The sequence below is a fragment of the Chenopodium album genome, chromosome 12, assembly GCF_948465745.1.
Source record: "Chenopodium album chromosome 12, dcCheAlbu1.1, whole genome shotgun sequence".
NCBI classification, from domain to species: Eukaryota; Viridiplantae; Streptophyta; class Magnoliopsida; order Caryophyllales; family Amaranthaceae; genus Chenopodium; species Chenopodium album.
Window position 1 is genome coordinate 5498372 of NC_137845.1, and position 20390 is coordinate 5518761.

The following is a 20390-nucleotide window of genomic DNA, read 5'->3' on the forward strand; positions in this document are numbered from 1 at the left end:
AAATATATAACTATATCCACTTATCCATATCTAATTTTGTCATTGTTTTAAAATTCCTACCATCTCTCTACCAAATTACAATTCATTTTGTACTGTATAATGTATCTTAGCCTTATAAAATATGCACTCCTAGCTCAAGTTCGAGTTACTTGATTATATGTTTTCTCGCGGTGAGAAAGTTTATACAAAGTATTGAATGATGGTGAATATATAATTGTACCCTATACCTCATTTTTTATGCTCTTATTCTGGTTCTCATTTGATTGGAAAATCAGTATCATTGTTCCCTTTGGCCCATTGTGTATAGATAGTAAGTACTCCGAACTTGTAAATTGTTACTACACCAGTATAATTTGAATCAATTACTTGTATGTTACAACAAAATTTGAATTAAGGGTCACAGAGTATCTCAATTCAATCATCTATACTTATACTTGTATTAGTTATTTTATGTGATGCACACACAGATTAGGTCAACATGTGAATGGCGAAAATGTCCGTCTACCTCTCACACACCGTGCGTGTTGAATGCTTCATCCGTTACCAAGAAAGATCGATCTTATCACTTTTTTTTTGTAGGATAATAGGATATTAATCAATTCATGCTACAATATACTTCGTATTTATTAGTTGAGTACGTAAATCTTGTATGTAACTAGTAAGAGTGTAAGATCACAACTTATATATAAAATTTTCTATAGAAAGAGGCAATCTTTTATTTTTATGGCATAATAAGCAAAGTTTAGAGGAATTGAGATGATTAATGTAAGGCGGGTTAGAGTTACCGAGGTTCTATGTGATTATATATGTTAAATTGTGTAAATCTCCGTAAGTGGAGCGATGTGTATCCCTCATGTACAAATACATAGTCAGTACAAAGGTAAGCAATAAGGTTACGTACAAGATCAAGAATATTTACAATACGGAGTATATGATTAAAGATAAGGAAAGGATAATTTCTATAATCTCACTTCCCAAAAATGTAAAAAGGAAAAGAGAAAAAGAGAGAAATAATTATTAACTCATAGTTAAATCTCTCAGCCGGGTCAATTCCGGCAAAACAACGGAGTCCAAATCAGGTCTATCCTTCTTTCGAAGCTCGGTACACTTGAGAGCCAATTGAGCCATTGCTAAAGCCTCTTGGAAGGGCCAATTAGACACGGCTGGATCGAGCATTTCCTCGAATTTACCGGCCTCAATGGCCTCTTCCATATGGTATGACAATGCCATAGGATGCCTTGCAGTGAGCAACTGAAGCAAAATTATCCCTAATGAATAGATGTCGGACTTTGTACCAAGTTGTCCTGTTTGTTGATACTCTGGATCTATGTAGCAAAATGTACCAGCAGCGGCTGTCAAATGGTATTGAGTCATTTGATTCGCGACTGTTGGAGGTACTAATCGCGCCAACCCTACATCACCTATCTTGCTCGTGTAGTTCGAGTCTAGGAGAATGTTAGCCGGTTTTAAGTCCCTATGTACCATGGGCTCTGGCTTTGCCTCGTGTAGGAAGAGGAGGGATGTTCCTATCTCGGCTGCAATCTTGAATCGAGTTCTCCAAGGGATGGGAGGGGTGTTGTTCTTTCGGAACAATCTGTCTTCTAGGCTTCCATTCTCCATGTGCTCGTATACTAGGCACCCGTACTCTGGACATGCTCCTAGGAGGAGTACCATGTTAGGGTGTCTCATTCGTCCGAGCACCTCGATCTACAATAAAATTACAAACAAATTTTCAGTGGATCAAATAAATTCATAACTATCTATCCATTTTGGTGCCTTAAAGTATAGTATAATTCTACTTTCGCAACTTGAGATGGTTATGTTAGAGTATAAAACATAATCGTAGGCCTTAACCATCAGCTTAACCTTTTGGCTGAGTTAGTCCTTTAAGAGGTTAAAAGGCTTAAAACAACCTCATCACTTCGTAACGTGACACAATTGTCCTATTAACTCATGATATAAGTACTAATTTGTTGCATTACCTCTTGTTGAAATTGTTTTAGTCCTTGGGATACATTCGGCCTTAGAACTTTAATCGCGACAGGGGTGTGCTGAAGTATGGCTTTATACACAGGTCCATACCCTCCTTCACCAATCTTCAACGAACTAGAGAAGTAATTAGTTCCAACTTCAATCTCTTTCAACGAGTACAATCGATAGCTGACTAATTGGCTTGATTTGTTTCCTGATCTTCTTATATCTTCTTCATCCTGTTTTGCAGCTTTCTTCTCTGCCAATTTTCTCTTACGACCCTCCATATCTACTAATCGTTCTGATAGTTGTGCTGCATCCATCGCGGCTTGGCATTTTAGCCGCTCTAGATCTGCTACTACCAATGCAGCCTCTCTTGCTAGCTTGATTTCCTCAATATCAACATCTCCAGTTTGAATATAATCAGCCTAAGAACAAAAGATGTTATAAATTGAAACATGACTTTTAGTTTGTATTGTTTGAAATATAACTCAAATGCATTATATTATAAATGCTAAAACTACCTGTTGCTTTGCCACACTTGCTTGCTCGCAAATTGAATGATAAAGGTCCATTGTGTTCTTTATTTCAAGCTTTAGTCTCGCCATCTCAGCTTCTAGCTCATCCTTCAAAGAAAGAAAATAGAGACAAATAATCGAGGCATCAATCACATTATCTCATAGTCCTACCTTATACTTCCTTGTCTCTATTTGCTCTTCGTACTTAAGAACAATAGAGACAGAGGGGGTACGTACATATCATCAAAAAAAAATAAAAAAATAGTCATAACACGACTAATAATTTTTACAAGATAACAAATAGCTTACCGAGGATGAATTTTGGGAACTCGTGGTTGAATTAGGTTGTTGCTCACTATATTCAACAGACGTAGCAGACTCAAAACTATTGGGGTTGGAACCACAATAAGAAGGATTTCGTCCTTGATTGTATCTATCTGGTGTACTAATGGTTTCGCTACTCGAATAAGAATTTGAGTTTCTGCATATCAACACAATCATCCACAAAACTCATTTGTATTAGGCCTACAATTTGATCTATCCAACACAATTACGCCTTGTTTGTAACACGTTGCTAGAAAAATTAAGTACTCTAGAGAAGTTTTCGATGAACTTAATTACCTGGAGTTATTATCTGCGCTTGTATTACTATATGGAAGAGGTGGTTGTCCCATAATTTGATATAAAGTAGAAGAATTATTCGAGGAGTTATCAGAGCTCCTACTGTAGTAAGGATATTGCTGCTGGTAACTTGGGAAGTCGATTTCATGTCGAATTCTCGGGTTATTGTAACGACTATTAGATGTCACACGTTGCTTATTTGGTGATTCAGTACTCTTGCGTATACTTTGTGGTTTAAGGTAGTGAGGATCATGGGTCATACGATGGTAAATTGATGATATATCAGCACCACCAACAGGCGTAACAGGGTTACTAGAGGAAGAGTAATTCCTCTCCGAATGCACCATGCTTGACCGCGATGTACCACTTGATACACTACTATTGCCAAAACTAGTCTTGGAATTGGTGGTCCTGTAAGTTGAGGTTCCGGAGCTTAAACTTGACCGTCCTGTGGCCGCGATAGGGGCCGTAGGCATTAGACATACGTTTGAAGGTCGCATCGATTGCACCTTCCCTTTGTATATCACATATACTGCACAAAAATCTGGGGCTGATTTTTCAAGGCTGGTTGGAACATCTGCTGCTTTAAATCTCCTGTATACATGTCAAAGAGAAACAATAACAAAAATCACATGTCTTGCAATATTATGTGTAGTATAGTTCTTACAGCATTGCCCAAAATTATGTCGGATTTAGAATTTTTTTTTTTTTCAAGCATATAGATTTTGAGGTACACTTTTTTATAGTTCCCTTATATATTGTTTTTAAACATCAATACAAACTTTAGTAAGGAAAAATTCTTAATTTTCTATTCACAAAATAGACCATACATGTAACATTAATTTTTGGCCAAACTTTTCCATTGCTTTCCATTCATATAACCAAACATGATAACCTCGAGGAATCCATCGATACATGCAAGATCTATTTTCCTTCTAAATATCAATTTTGCAAACAAACATAAGGAAATAGCCTCAACAAATTGATCTTAAATTTTTAAATGATGTCATGAAGAACAAATAAACAACCTTAGCTTGAATAAGGAACAACCTTGTGATGGCATTACGATTCGAGGCCCCAACAACAATATTGCCAAGGTTGTTGTGCTCGATGTAGTTAACAAGTGCACTTGGAACATCAATATCATGAAGTACTACCTCCATCGCGTCTATCTACAATAGAAGAACATTTAGACAAACTTTGTAAAACAGCCCAAAATTTCAAGCATTCCGAATAGAATTTAAGGATTGCATACCCCTTTTCTGCTACAAAATCCTCGATAAGGAAGAAATAATTGTTGTACATCGGAGTCTGTTGGGGCTAAACCGGTTGTCGAAGCTTCTAGCTCTGTATATACAAATTTATAACACCCAAAATAATAAATTTTGTGCAAAAAATGAATTTAAATCATGAAATTTCATGCAACTATCACCAATAATTTATATAAATTATAACAAATAATGCCTTAAGATTAAGGTAACTCACGGTTATTAAAATGGTGAGTTTTAACATGAACAAGAGCAACTTGAAAATCTTTTCCCTTCAAGAAATGATCAATAGTCCATCTAACAGCTTGTTGGCTGTTCTTGCCCTTATCAATGGCAACCGCGACAGCATTATGACCCAATTCAATGGGTTGAGCTGGTTTAGCCATTCATATGATATGATACGATATAATATGATATGATACCTCCTTACACCCTTCTCTTTCTCTCTCCTTCCTTGGTTGCTTCGCGTTCTCTCAATTAGATTCGCGAAGCAACCAAATGATTTTAATTCCCCTGAACTTGGGGGAAAATTTTCCAAAAAAAATAATTGAAACTTAATTAAAAGCGAAGCTTTTACAATTATTTCATATATGTCATTCATATAGGAGTAAACAAACAACGTACGTCTACCACTATTATCTATCCGACATGGAGTGTTCTGTTTTTTTACAACTAATTTTAGTAAAAACATTTGAATAAACATTTATGGATGATAATATATACAAGTAACACTTTTATGATTTTCTTGGCTGTATTAAGTTGGCTTCTAATTTTATCTTATCTTACCCAAATAACGGTGGAATAGTACCTGTTATTGACCTTATTGTTATCCACTTGTATAAATATTATTATTATTTGTTATTTATTCTAATTATAAGAGCTAGAAAGTTTCTATGAACATTGAATGAATTTTTAATATTTTATGAAATTTTAATGTTATTATTAGGAAAAATTAGAAAATAACACCAAAAATTTTACAAAAAATGAATTATAATACCACATAATCTCAAATTTATATTATAACACAACAAAAAAAATCAAAAAATTGATTTCATCACCATCTAACGGATTTTTAGATGAAATCCGTTAGTGGGACCCACCAATTACACGTGGCATTCATTGATTGGCTAAAAAAAAGTAAAACTAAAAAAAAAATTTTAAAAAAAACAAAACAAAACAACCTAAACCCCAACCCAGCCCCACCACCGGCAACCATGGAATTGGTGCCGGCTCCCCATCCCATCACCACCGTCGCACCCCCAGCCACCGGAAAACCCACCTGCATCGACCTTAACACTCCAGCCATTGAAAAACCCACCTAACCCATCCTTGAAACACCCTAGCCACAGAAAAACCTTGAAACACCCATGCCCTAGCCCTAGCCCCTAGCCCCGATTTTGTTGGGTTTTGGTTTCTCGGGTTGTTATTTCTGGGTTGGTTGGGTTTTGATTTCTACGGTGGTTTCTAGGGTGGTTTCGGCAGTGCTTGAGCTGGTTGCGGGGGCTGGGGTGGTTTTTGGGGAGGAGGAAGCTAGGGCGGAATTGGTGGAGTCAGCGATTTTGGTGGGGTCAGGGGGTTCCGGCTGGATGTCATGGGGTTCCGGGCCTTCCGGCGGTTGGGTTTGGGTTGTTTGCAGCTTGGGCAGATGATTCGGTGGTGGGACTGGGCTGGCTAAGGATTTAGGTTTTTTTGTTAAAAAAAAAAATTTTATTCCAATTTATTTATTTTTAAACAAATTGTTGAGTGACACGTGTTCATAGCGAGCCCCCTTACGGATTTCATCCAAAATCCGTTAGATGGTGGTGAAATTAAATTTTTTTTGATTTTTTTTTTTTGTGGTGTTATAATAAAAATTTGAGATTATGTGGTGTTATAATCCATTTTTTGTAAAATTTATGGTGTTATTTTCTAATTTTTCCAAATTATAATGTCCATAGATCTTTACTCCTTGTTACCAAATGTGTTTGGTTAAGCATTGAAAATTCTACTTTCAGTCGTAAAGAAAATTTAAGGGGAAAAAAAAAATCAAAATTGCATATTAATTAATTAGACATCATAAGATCTCATTTTACTATGTTGTTTCTTACGTAGTATACAATATTGTGAATTTACTGCCAAAGTAATTTAATATGGACATCCCTCACAGGCTCCCTCTATTCATTTTAGCATTTGAATCTAATTGTTTGAGAAAAAAAATCTATATCAAAAAATGATTATCTTTTGAAAATATAAGGAAACGTAATAAAGAGTTAACCCCCGCTTGTAAAGAAAATTAAACTAAATAATTGCCCTTTTGACAAATGCGTCTGAGAAAATATACACGTAACTCTAGATGTATCCGTAAACAAGCTAATGGATTTAATCTCTAAGAGCACAACAAGCAATGATGAAAACAACAAACAATACAACAAGAAGTACAACATTGACAATAGTAATTCTTCTCCAACCCTTCATAAATAAAGCTAAATAACCAGCTTTGCATGATCCACAATTATAGCACAAATTATTAAAAGCATTGTTCCAAACTTTGCAATCTGGATCTGGTGAAGTCAATCCCTTTACTGGAACTATCCAAGTTGTTGCACTTTCATATGTAAATCCACATTGTGCTGGTGGTTTGCAACATCCTGTCTGTCACAAAAAAAAAAAAAACTTTTCTATTTAAAAAAAGAAAATCACTAAAAATGCATTCATTATCTAAAAATAACAACCTTATTTTGACTGACAAGATAAAACAACATGATAAAAATAGATGTCTCACAAGGGATTGAACTTTGATTTTTGCAGGAATTGTGTTTAAAAATTAAAATTGATTTAAAATAAGAAAGTTCAAGTTTTCTCAAATATATGCACTTTGTATTTCGTATTGGTTTTAACCTATCGTAAATTTAAGATATTATAAAAATTAAAATATATGAAGCGGGAAATAAAAAGAAAAAGAACAAGTAAAAAAGAAATGAAGAGATTGAGTTTGAAATATGCTCTTGGACTATTAATTTTTGGAGGGGGAAAGGATTTTTTTTTTTTTTTTCACAAAATTAGAGGGTGTTTTTCTTAGAGCTGGATGGTCTTCTCCAAATAATTCAATTTTTTTCTGAATAACCATGTTTAAAACAAAATAATAATTACAAAAAAAAAAAAAAAAAAAAAAAAAAAAGAAGCAAAAAGATTATACCTCAATAGATGTAAGTTTAGAGCGCTTTAGAGTAACAAAATCCATAATAGACCTAAAAGCACCAATCTTGCCACAAGCATCATGGCGAATCATGCAGGACTTAATATCCTCCCAATGACTTCCACCAACCATATCATTCTTCAGCCAACTTGAGAACCCTTGAAGCTCATACTCCTTAACATTACCCCCTAGAACATCCTGCCCATTTCCGCCTCCCTTAATCACCGCGCCTCCAACAGTTAAACACGCTAGCAACCCTATGATTACAACGAACAATGCAATCAAATACAACCACAGGAAGAGGGTTATTCGACAGCATGAGCCTAGGAGTCCGATGAGGGAGATGATAAGCAAGCAAGTGCCGAGTGCAAGGAGAGGCTTGTACATTATGGGATCACAAGGAGAATTGGCTGTTATTTTAACGAAATAACCAGCCAAGAGAATAGGTAATGAAATGCATAAGGTTATGGTGTTTAGGCATCCTAGAAGAACAGTACTTACCGCCATTACAAATTCCTGGACTAATTATGTTTAAGAGTTTTTTTTCTGTAAAAAAAAAAAATCAAAAAAATTCGAGTTTTGAAATGAATGAGTAAAATTTCTTTACCTATGGAGGAATAGAGAGAATGACCCCAAATGATAAATCAAGGGGTAATTTTCTCGGGAATGATGCAAAAATTTTAATAAAAAACTTCCCAAATTGGGTGGCAAGGAGAAAAGAAGGGGTTAAAGGGTCCCTAAATATGGGGATATTATTTAGAAGTAGAAAATTGTGAAAATGCAATTTTGAAAAAAGGGCATGTTGTATTAACAAAAAGGGCATGTTGTATTAACAAAAAAATTGTTAAAATGTTTGAGATCAAGGATAGATATTCTCACCTGTGATTTAGCCTATTTTCAAGTTGACTAAAATAAGAGCCAGAAGAGAAAGGTAAAGAAAACCAGATATGGTATTTAGTTTGATGAGAGTGACCAATAATTAACAATGATCTTCAGGTAAAAGAGACCATTTTCATGTTTGATTTTCAAATCTAGCAGCACAAGAGAGTAGCTTATTACTCATATTATTATGTCGTTTTATACATCATGAGTTCATGACCCGTTACAAGCTATTAACTAATTTTGCCAAACACCAGCTAAAATAGCAATTACGAACAAAGAGTATATACACGCATTAATTGCTCTACAAAAACGGGCAAGTTCAAAAATGGCAGATTTACCAAGGATTGGCTCAACTCAATGACCATTGACTCAGATTAGATTTGGTACAATTCCGGCTCAATTTTAGAGCCAGTGTTGGCATATTCAACAATTAAGGCGAAAGGGGAGAGGGAAGAGCATCACAATCTGGTTCAATTGTGAATTTATGAGGCTAGCCTTGACTGTCAAAATATTGGTTGACAGCCCTGCCTTGAGCTAAACCAGCACCTTGCAATTAAATTTGACCAATCTTGAACCAGTTAAGCACATAGGCTATCACTGATAGAAACTAAGCCGCTCATAAACATTGTGCTACCTGTCGTGGTAGCTTGCTGCCTTACTTTAATTCACCAACAAAGTGCAGACTACTATGTCAATGTTGTGGCCTGTGGGTTTACAGAACCTCATAGAAGAGCTCATCTACCAGTAATTTCCCATGCCACTAATAAACAGGATGATTGGCAAATGTACCATATAAGTAATGATACCAGCTTCCAGTAATGACACCATAACATATTACTTGATCCAATACCACAAATCCACAATGCAGCAACTATAAGCACGACACAACAGTACATCTGGGCAAAAAGTAGAGCATTTCAAAAGGACACATAACTCATACTTCATATATCTTTTCATAATGTGGCTAGTGCTTTATACACTTCACTACAGTGGTCATATTATATGTACATACAAGTTTTTTTGAGCGAATAGTATAACTTACAGTCATCCTGCAAAATTCTTTACCAAGCTCTTTCCCCAGAGATCCCCTGTTCTATTTCGCTTGTGTGTTAGATTGAACAAAGAAATATATACAAGGAACTAATAATATAGAGCTTTAAGGGTTTCAAGAAGCACTAGAGAAGAATCACAGCCACGATAATCAGTGCCACAACTGTAAATACCAGAGCCTGCAATCATGGAGATATAATGTTACTAATACATGAGAGAATGGCAAGATCCAAACACTTTCTCAATTTATATTCAAATGAACAAGCAACTTGAAGAGATAGGCGGGCCATGACACAGTTATAGAAATGATTATCTAATCACGATACTTGTATCCAGTTAAACATTGGTAAGCAGGAGTAACAAGCGGAGAAGTGGGCAGGAAAAGCAGATAGTGTGCATAAGGTAAGCTGTGCGAATCTTCAGACCTTGTGAATTTTTAAAGCATTAAATATGTCCGTTGATGCCAGTGAATACCACCAAGGGGCAAGACATGAACTAGTTGAAGGTGAACCCCCCCCCCCCCCCCCCTCTCTCTCTCTCTTCTCTCCTCTTTCCCCAAGAAATATAAATGAAAAAGAAAGAAAGAAGAGAAAGTATCTTGATTAAAAATTTCAGCAAGGTAAATCTGTTTATTGAGATTTAAGACTATCAAAATGCATAAACTACCCTCATGCACTTTTACAGTCTTACCAGCATACATTAAGAGCTATGTACATCATATGCTATTAGAGGCTAAACACAATCTAATTTCAAATCTAGAGTATTTTTTATTACTACACTACGCTGTGAACTTCTAACTCCATTGATATCAGTAAAGGCCAATTAAGCAAACAATAGCAGTGATGTCCGCAAAATCCAAGACAAGTAATAGTGTGGGCATAAGCCAAGACAAGCAATGCCATGTCATAGACAAGATACTTACAGCTATTGCGCAAGTGGCCAGTCCAATCCTTTCCCTAGGATCTTTAAGGTAGTAATTTCTGAAGTAAAGGATTGTAGCATAGTACCACATCAATGGGAATATGAAACCAAGCAAAAAACTGCCAGAAAGACACATGTTTTTATTAAAAGAGAAGGCAGAAAAGTGGGCAGGACAAGCAAATAGAAAAAGTTAGTCACTTACGAAAACCAACCAATACCACAGCCAAAGCATGGGAGTGGTTTATCATACAGCCCCAACAATTGGTCCTCTCCATCCCCAATAAGCGTATAATCCCCCTTTTTTTCAGAGTCTGTTGGGCAGCCTGCGGTGGATAAATACATTTGAATGATTGAGATAACTATGGAAAGAACATTTAAGCGGAGGAAAAAAACATCAATATATGTTGTATGTCTGGGTGCTGCAAATGCATGCACATTCTCAATTTCTCATGGGCCTCATCCTTATGTTTAAGAATGACTACTTCCCGAACCTTATAGTATGCTGCCTTCCCTCAGACAACTCCTTTTGGCCTTTCAAACCTTGTTCAAATAGGGAAGACCTAATATTCATGCATCAGAACATATCGGAACATTTTGCCTCAAACACCCCTATGATTTTATCTCCTAATGTGTTCAGTCCAATCCAATCTTTTATCGCTCAACATACTCCCCAGTGTTTACCTTGTTCAAAATAGGTCAGGCTACAGGGATAATTGCACACATTTACTTCAATATATTCTAGCTTGTTTAAGCAGAAACGAAAATAATGGTAGGATTAATCCACCAACACTCTATTAGCAATCAAATAAATGGACAATTATCATTCTTATCAAAACTTTGGTTTCCAAATGTAAATTTGGAATGTCACCATTATCTAGTAATCTTTGACATGATAATAACATCATAAAAAACATACATTTAAGGACCCAAAAACCTTGATTCGAGCTTTCACCCGTAACATTTAACTCATTTAAACCAAATTCTAGCCAAATCATACAATGTCCTTTCTTAAACTAGCAATCATTTTATACTTCCATTATATTACCAAACTGGGATAATAAGCAGCACAAAAATTGCAAAATCAAAATGAGAAAAAAAAAAAAAAAATCATACTTTGTTCCATGCTTGGCTATAGAAAAAATCATCAAATTGACATGAAATTCTAGATGCAGCTGCCCAAGTCTCTCTTTCTACAATCTGCAACATTAAAACCGCAAAAATTCATCAGCAACATAAATCACCTTCTCTATAATTAGACAAATACATGAATCAATTGATAATCTAAACACACAAAATTAGCAGAGCAGCTTCAAATTTCAAATACCCACCAAACAAATTAATAAAAGACAGCTACAGCTAGGCTGAATTCAATCAAATTTTGGGAAAACAAATGAGATAATATCATCAATTAATCACACAGATCAAGATTAAAACCCTAAATTATAAAGGAACAAAAAGGCAATGAAACAGTTGGATTCAGCCAAGAAATTGAGTGAGACTTGCCTGAGAAGGGAAGGTAGCTGGACAGTAGTAGCCAAATGCTTTGCCGTAGTTCTATAGAGAAAGACAGGTGGGATGTCTTTACAGAAGAAGAAATAGAGAGAAATGGGGCATTAGCATACTCAAGGAGTGGGGAACATGACTACTACAAGTTAATGATCATAACGGCGACGGGTCCTTCACTATTTTTGGTTCTTAGCGAGTGGTCGAGTTTCTCTTGTTAGACGGACTGATAAGATATGGTGTGAGCCTGAGTCATATGACCAAATAACGGGGTACGAGGAGTATATGGGATAATTTTTTTTCCCGGTGATAATAAAAGTAAGTAATTAAGTTTATTTTATTAAACATATTAATACACTTATTCACATTTACTGAATTGAATTGAGTTGAACTGAACTGATTGGAACTGAAATGAATATTTTATGAGAGAGGGAAATTAGGAATTGAACTGAACTGAAATTAAGTAAATATGAACAGACCCTATGGATACACATTACCAATATTACAAAATAGAACACGAAAATTCATCTTCGTCCTCCGCCAACACCATATACTGAAATGTCGAATTACACTTAATTATATACTTTTCCTATGGTTTCCAAAGTATATATATATATATATATATATATATATATATATATATATATATATATATATATATATACACTTTTCCTATTGGATGAAAATAAAATTTAAATTGTAGTAACTTATCATTTTTTTCTTATTGGTAATAAAATTTCATTAATTAATTTGTTCGTTTAAATAGTACAATATCTCTTTGAATATACGTGCTAAAGTCGTGTGTTACAAGTAAATGTAAACTGAGGAACTACAACGATCATCTTTAACCAAGAAAAAAAAAAGGTCAAATTACAATGACTGAAAAGCTTTGTGGCCTCGTCTTAAAATTTGGCACGAGCCCACAATCAAAACACCACCAAACAGCCCAATATTACTTCCCCTTCTTCTTCTCTCCCCAATTCTCCATTGTAGGGTTTATCACAGAAAAACCCCAATTCAATCTCCAAAACCCTGTCGTTTGATTTCTCTCTGTTTCAACCCCACCATCTCTCTTTGCCAAAATCAAACATGGAGGCATTAACACCCCCTAAATCACACAATTCCAAGATAAAAAAGAGGAAATCAATCGAATTTGATACCCAAGTTCAAATGTTGAAGGAACAACAAGAGAAAAATGCACCAATGTTAGGGTATTACCCTTCTGGGTTCGACCCATTAAACCTTAAAAACCCAGAATCGAGCAAACTAGGGTTTTTCAGGGACCAAAAAAGGCTTAGAAGAGTTGAACTTGTTGTGAAACCAAATGGGTCTAAAGTTGATTATGTTGGTAATAGTCATTTTGGTGAAGCTGCTGTTGGTAGGATGAATAGTTATGCTCTTGCGGTTGTTGATAAACGTTCTCAGACTTTCAGATTGGCCCCCATCAATGCTAATAGGGTATAATTTCCTTCACTTTTTTCAATTTTTGTTTTTTCAAGCCTATTGTTTGCTTAGTTCTGGTGTACAAAGAGCCACAACAGGCAGTGATGTACTCGGGTTTTGATCCCGAGTACCATCGATTAAGCTGATTGGAATTTTTGATATTTGATTGTGTTAATTGCTTTTAATGAAGAAATGTTGATTTTTTTGTTTGTTTGTTTAGTTAGTTGAAGAAGGGGATTGCAGCTTGGCTTTTGATTTTGTTTGTTTGATTGATTGTTTTCCATGAAAATGAAAATGAAAATGATTTGTGCTTGTGTGATCATTCAAGGAAGAATTATGGGAAATTGAAGATTTTTACGTTTGATTATTTCATTAACAGTGTCATGTTTATCATCAACTGGTATAGCTATGCGTTTCAGAATTCATTAATGACAATATGACATTTCCTGTTATATAGATACGGAGTATGCAAAGTTGCTAACCAAAAAAAAAAAAGTTCGAGGAATAACAGAATGCTCCATTGTCTAAAGTGGGATGTGTTTTATAAAGGCAGTATTGGCTGTCGTTTGGGTTGTTGTCAGTAGAGTGACGTTTTGCCGGGATCATATGATGCGATTTAAAACCCTCCATTTGCTTGTTTCTGAAATTACAATCTACCAGCATTCTTTTGAAGTAGACACCTATTTGAGCTCGACTCCTTTTCCTAACATGGACCTTGTTGTTGACAATGTTCAGGTATTCAGGCTACAACCATTAGCTAGAGCATCACGTGCATCTGAAACGGAACCAGAAACTCCGGCCAAGATTGACGATGCTGAAGATAGAAGACTCAAACGGCATAAACTTACAGACCGTTATGGTACCAAGGGTGCAATAAAGAAGGTTTGTATGCTTTCACTTGGATATTTAATTATATATTGATACTCATCTTTGGCGTTAGGATCTTAGGAACCAAAGGCTTATGCTGTGATACGATGTAGGGAACTGTTGTTCTTGGCTCTGTTCCTTCTTTACTGATGATGAGATATCTAGATCAACATCCATTTGTTTTTCTGCATTATGTTATGCGATAAAACTCCTGATCATGTTCTATTAAGTTTTAACCCAATTCATGTTTAATGAAGTTATGGGGAATCATGATGTATACATATACCATTTGAGCTAAGGACCAAATTATTAACGCATCAAGTGATGAAATGCTAATTTTTGATAAAAATTTCTTTCGGATTAGTCAAAGATAAACATCTATAGTAATTTGTAGCTATCCAGATTATTAACAAGAGAGTCAGAAATTTCCAAAACTAGTGCTCACAACTTCACATGTATTAAACTGTATATAATACAGTATAGAACACTTGTATAGTCTGGATCAGATTTGATTCGGACAAATTATTGAGTAGTTGTCTCTCTTGCAGGACAAGGAAGCTATGCGGTTAAGTCAAAAGGAAGATCCTGATGTCATGCCTGAGATAAACCAAATTTTAGAGGCAACTCCTATAGACAAGACAGCAATTGAAAGTTCCAGTTTGGACACTGACAACAATCTTCCCCCACACGATCTCTCTGCTACAACACCAGAGAAGGCTTATCTGCTTGATAAAATTATTCTCAAAGGAGAATGGGATTATGTGAGAGACATTTTGGATCGGTTGCAATCTGGGCAGGAGATAAAACCAGATGTTTACCCAACTTTTGTATGCAATCGATGTTACAAAGTGGAATTAAACAAGGTGAGTTGTTTTAAGATAGACTTTTATTTTCATTTGAAATTCACTTGTTTGAACTTGATGCAGTTGTAGATTGGAAATTGGGTACCCTTATTAAAACTTATTTGAACTTCTTCTCCAATAAATAAATAAAATAAAATTTTGTATGGGAAATGAACATAGCTGTAGGCTGATAAATGCCATCTTTGGACACATTTATTGTTTTTATGCTGTCTTGGATGTTTGACATTTTTTCCACTAAGATGCCATGTAAATGTTACATTACATTGTCATCGTACACAATTTATAAGTTTTGATATTTTAGGAGCTGGTAGTGATAATCAAGGCAGCATCTACATCTTCTTGCAAGAGATTTGTGTGTTGGAAATAAGTTGTTATTAATATGTGATTTTTTTTGGCTTGAAATAAAACAATAGCGGAAGGTAGTTAAGGAAAAATAAAGGGACCCTTCAAAAAAAAAAAAAAAGGAAAAATAAAGGGAAGTAGGTGAGCTTAATTGCACTTGTCAAGCTGTTCTGCGTATATATTGTAAAGCTAACCTTTATTTTTCTGTGTGTGTCTTTAGGGAGGGGGTGGAGTAAGTTGGTTGCTCTATGTGAGTTTGTTTGGTTTGAGAATTGAGACAAAGGAGCAAATGATAGTGTACTTAGGCTATGTTGTTAATCTAGCACGGCAACATGTAGTAAACGGGGATATGCTTCTTTGGGTTTGTTGTGTATTAAGATTTAAGATGGCAAAATCTGGCAAAGTACATGATCATGGCTAGTGATTTGGGCAGCTCTGTGGCTTTTTATACATTTTCTGTCCAGACTTCATTGGCTAAGTGTTGTTCTGTCTAGATTTCATTGCCAATACTGTGGTCATTGATCTCAATACCATTCTTTAACCTGAATGCTTTCCCCATAGGTACATATAGTCATATATGTATGTTATTTTCTACTCTTGATTCTGTAGGATGAAGCAGAGAAGAGAAGGCTTGCTGGCATCCTGTCATATATTTCTCATCTCATAAACATCAAGAATCGGTATTCTGCTGGTGGTGGTGGAAAATCTTCAAAGCATCACGTTTATCTCCCAAGCATTTTGTCACAGAAGTTCGACAAAATGTTTATTAATAAAGAGAAAAACAGGCTCTCAGATGACAAAATAGGCTCCCTCATCAGCTATGTGCTGGTTCTCACCTTATTTGTTGATGAGTTTCAGACTGATTTTACAGATATTGCCAAGGATCTGAAGATGTCTGCTTTAAGTCTAAGACCTTATTTCGAGAATTTGGGCTGTAAGTTTGCCAGAAGAAATAAGGTGACTGTTGCTACCCTTCCTACTCCTCTTAAGTTCCCAACACTGAGGAAGAGGAGAAGAGGGTAAATGTAATAATGGCCCCTGCTATTCTTTCACTTTCCAAACAAACCCTAATTCCTTCCAGAGGTTTGTTATTTGACAGCGCCTTTTACAACATGTGATAATCAAAATGGGGATAGATTGAGCCATCATTTATTTTTTGTTTTGTAATCTCAGTTGGCATATCAACTCTATAAGGTAAAAGTTGTTTCAGTGATTGAAAATTGAAAGATTACTGTACTAGTTATGATGGCTTCATGGTTTTTATTGCTGAGCTAATTGCATAGATATACTTATCAAACGATTAATTGTGTTTTTTTCAAAACTGATTTGAAATTGGATAAACATGCTTTTACTCTGTTTTTGGATCTTTATCTTAGCAAGATATTGATATGCATATGCTATAACTTTTCTAAGTTAAGATAACATATGAACTCTTCGATGCTAATTATTTCGTGTAATACACAAAAACTGAATTGCGCAGGACCAACATAGAAAATTTTGATGCACAATTACTAGCTTCCCTCCAAAACATATTTACAATTTTCTAATCATGTTAAAAAGTTGTTAATCAGGTTGATATTGCCTGGATTCTTGATAGTGCATGCTGAATTCAAATGGATCATCTTAGTCATTTTGGGGACTCCAATCATGTTAGATTTTGATATACGTACATTTTAGGATGTCCCTATTATAGTTATGTTTTTTATGTCACAAATTCCCAATTATAGTTACTTCTGTTTCATATTATGTGCAACATTTACTAAAATTAATTGCTATACAATATGCGCACTACATGTTTTCTTTCCATTTTAAATAGTCTTTCATCATCACATGCTTTTTTATTTTTCTCTCTCCATTTAAGACTCATTAATAAAATTTTGGGTTTTTCTAAGCTATATCCCTAATCTAGTCGAGTTTTTAAGGTGTACCCATACTTGTTTAAGAATCTAAGGCGTGCCCTTCAACTACTTATCAATACTAAAATATACCCTTATAAGTTGTTTAAAAGTTAATTGAGAGTGTGATTTCATGGCTTCAGTTTTCATTATTAGGGTTGCAGTGATTAAGATTTTCTTTCTCCTGTCATTTCCTTACTTTTTATCTTCTTTTTATTAAATTTATAGTTAACTTTAGATAACGTGGAAGTCCCAAAGAGGGTATTATTCATTAATGGTAGTGAGTTGAGGGGCACAATTTAGAAATTTGAAAAAGCATGGGTACACCTTAGAAATCCGACTACCTTAGGGGCATGACTTAGAAAAACCCTAAAAATTTCCTATGAATCTGTGTCAAGGCTATTGTTGCACTAAATATAAAATAGAGGTGTATTATGTTTTCAAATATATAAACATTTTATGGTTAAATGGAATGAAAATAAGTAATAACACATGGATATGGAGACACCGAGTAAGTTGTATTCTTAAACACAAAAGGGATGAAATAATGTGATGACCATGTTAAAATGGAGGGGGGTTATGATCCTATTAGGTAATTAATGAGTATATTTTTGCTAAGAGCTGGTTTAATATGCTAATTTGACTATTTGATTATATTAAATGTTTTGACTAACTGATTCTATTAGTCGTATATATAAAATTGTGTGATAAAATTAGTTAATGATTTTAGTCGAACCTTTATTTGCGAAACAACACAAGGCATAATTGGTAGTTATGCAATTCAGATTTTCATCGTCACGAACAACTTCACAAGTCATAATCTTACATGTGTAGTGCATACTAGTTTCTTCAATTTGAACGTTGCGCTGTGTTGTAAGAAATATTTTCAAGGCTATATTGAAATTAAAATAAGAAGATCGAAAAGATGATCTTATGACAATAATAGAGTACGGTGTGTCGTGATGCAAATCACTGACTTGAAAACGAAATTCCGGCGTAACCGGGGTGCACAATTGTATTCGCCGGCACGTTCCCTAAGGTTAACACACCACTTCCACACAAAGGCACTTTTGGGTGGAAGGTTGGAGTCAAATAACTTATGCCCAATATAGAGTATATGTGTTAAGCAAGCTTGTGTTTTATATGTATTTCTTGTATATCTCAAAATCAGAAAACATACTCCAATTTATAGAAATGAATGATGGAAGAAGATGAAAAATCATGGAGGAATCTTCTATGAACAAGGAAATGAAATCCGAAATATTATGGTGATTAAAACACCATAATCAACCTCTTAAATGGGGGGTTACAAGAAATCAAACAAGAAGAGGAATCCAAGGGAACCGTTGGAGTCCAACGGACAAACACGCGCCTGATCGGGCAGAGCTCGCCCGATCGGGCGGACACTCCCTTTTTCCAGTCGTCTTCTCGCGCCCGATCGGGCGCCCATATCTGACCCTTTGAGTTTCCTTTCTTTATTTCCAACACGCTGAAACTTCAATAACAATGGAGATTCGATTGTAACAAGCAGTTTTTGTTGTGTTGTTTTTTTAAAAAAAAAAAAAAATTAACTGCAAAACAGTTTTTTTTTTTTTTTCTTCCTTATTTTATATTTAAATAATTTTTAAAGTCAATTGAATGGATGGACAAGATTGATTTTTATAAATAAAGGGTCTAGATTAAAAATAATTACAATAGCTACAATTTTATTGTAGTTATTGAAAAGTCTTCCTTAAAATACCCGTCAAAAAAATATATATATATTAAAATGATAATTATTAAAAATATAATAATAATAAAAAACTGAATTTAGCTTAAAATTATTTAGACTTTTAGTTTATTGTTTGATCTTATTCTTAAATCGAATTATTGAAAATAATGGGATGAGAATGAAGCTTTAGAAAAGTCGAGCAATCAAAAATAACATATGAGTACGAGTAGTAGCTTTCTTGTAGTCTCAAAATCCGTCAAAACAAATTGAACCAAAATAGTACTCCGTAATTCATAGTTACGTATGAAATAAGTGATCATATTGGCAACCTGCTTGATTTTCTAGAAAAGTTAATTAGCTCCTTGACAAAAAAATTAAAAAAAAAATAAATAAATAAATAAATAAATAATTATGTTCATATCTCTATGACAATCAATAATCATTAATTCACAACATTTGAAGTATTTCGTCAATGTCTTTATAGATTTACAATTGAAGTGATTCGCCTGAAATGTTTAAGAGGTTTCATATTCCGTTTCTTTGACATTTCATATTCCGTTTCTTTATCTAAGACGAAGATAAAACTATAGCTCGAAACTCTAGTGTTGTAAGTGTCCTGAATTTAATACACACATTTGCTCTTGTGAAGTTGTGATAGTCAAACAAATACAAAGTAATTAAAAACCATATTAATTTTAAAAATTGTTATATACACCCGGTTGTATTGTACATTCATGAGTATTTATTGAGAAACAAAAACTAACCTTGGATTAGTTGGGTGTACGATATACTCAGGTGTATATAACAATCTCTCTATTAATTGCTGAGTGCTCTGTAGTATTCTTTAGCAAAGGTAATATGGCATGTTCTATACATTTTTGATCACGTAAATCTCAACTTAATTAAGAAATATGAACATGAGATCTTGAGAGCATAAATCACATATGGATGTGAAGGGTCGATCAAAAAGATGTATACTATTCTTATCCTTCAATAGTTCAATATCCATGATATATAAACAAAATATAAAAATAATAATAATTAAGCAATAACAAAAACATGAAGATATTTGATAGTCATCTTCCCACGTTATCATGTAAATCTTGGCTGAAAAGGAGCACAAAAAAAGGAGGCTATTGCACAATTTGCATGAACTTGTTTTTCCAAATTCCAACCAAACTCAAAGGAAAACCAAATAAAATACTATCAACATGAAGACTTCATGACTTATGAATTTATGATAATTATTGTAGATCGATCTTACAATCAACTATAGGAAATAGTCAATGACTGATGCCTTGTATATTTATTTTATAATAGAATATTTACTAGATGAAGCCCGTGCGATGCACGGGTCGAT

The 20390-nt window shown here is 34.5% G+C and overlaps 4 protein-coding genes across 5 annotated transcripts; 1 reads left to right on the plus strand and 3 right to left on the minus strand.

Annotated features, from left to right (window-relative positions):
• Positions 1-1017: 1017 nt before the first annotated feature.
• LOC145570717 (U-box domain-containing protein 35-like) lies at positions 1018-4764 on the minus strand. The gene is made up of 8 exons (XM_081629871.1): positions 4596-4764; positions 4366-4451; positions 4161-4282; positions 3111-3704; positions 2799-2970; positions 2496-2597; positions 1983-2399; positions 1018-1707 (listed from the first exon to the last, which is right to left on the minus strand). Exons 1-8 carry the CDS (start codon positions 4762-4764, stop codon positions 1018-1020), a joined length of 2352 nt encoding a protein of 783 aa, XP_081485997.1.
• Positions 4765-6736: 1972 nt separating this feature from the next.
• On the minus strand, positions 6737-8170 carry LOC145571756 (tetraspanin-8-like). The gene is made up of 2 exons (XM_081630789.1): positions 7554-8170; positions 6737-7009 (listed from the first exon to the last, which is right to left on the minus strand). The coding sequence occupies exons 1-2, from the start codon at positions 8058-8060 to the stop codon at positions 6737-6739; spliced, it is 780 nt and encodes a 259-aa protein (XP_081486915.1). The 5' UTR covers positions 8061-8170.
• A 538-nt stretch (positions 8171-8708) lies between these two features.
• On the minus strand, positions 8709-12049 carry LOC145571757 (large ribosomal subunit protein eL20z-like). 2 transcript variants are annotated; one of them, XR_014096620.1, is made up of 6 exons: positions 11910-12049; positions 11520-11603; positions 10609-10729; positions 10408-10525; positions 9478-9664; positions 8709-9331 (listed from the first exon to the last, which is right to left on the minus strand). XR_014096620.1 is itself a non-coding variant. In XM_081630790.1 (5 exons), the coding sequence occupies exons 2-5, from the start codon at positions 11527-11529 to the stop codon at positions 9611-9613; spliced, it is 303 nt and encodes a 100-aa protein (XP_081486916.1). In that variant the 5' UTR covers positions 11530-11603; positions 11910-12049; the 3' UTR covers positions 9359-9610. The 2 variants fall into 2 exon arrangements, 1 of the variants encoding a protein (XP_081486916.1); XM_081630790.1 differs by lacking the exon at positions 8709-9331 and having other exon boundaries at positions 9359-9664.
• An 878-nt stretch (positions 12050-12927) lies between these two features.
• Positions 12928-16684, plus strand: LOC145570143 (uncharacterized). Its single transcript, XM_081629152.1, has 4 exons — positions 12928-13367; positions 14088-14234; positions 14768-15082; positions 16034-16684. The coding sequence occupies exons 1-4, from the start codon at positions 12999-13001 to the stop codon at positions 16445-16447; spliced, it is 1245 nt and encodes a 414-aa protein (XP_081485278.1). The 5' UTR covers positions 12928-12998; the 3' UTR covers positions 16448-16684.
• The last annotated feature ends 3706 nt before the right edge of the window (positions 16685-20390 follow it).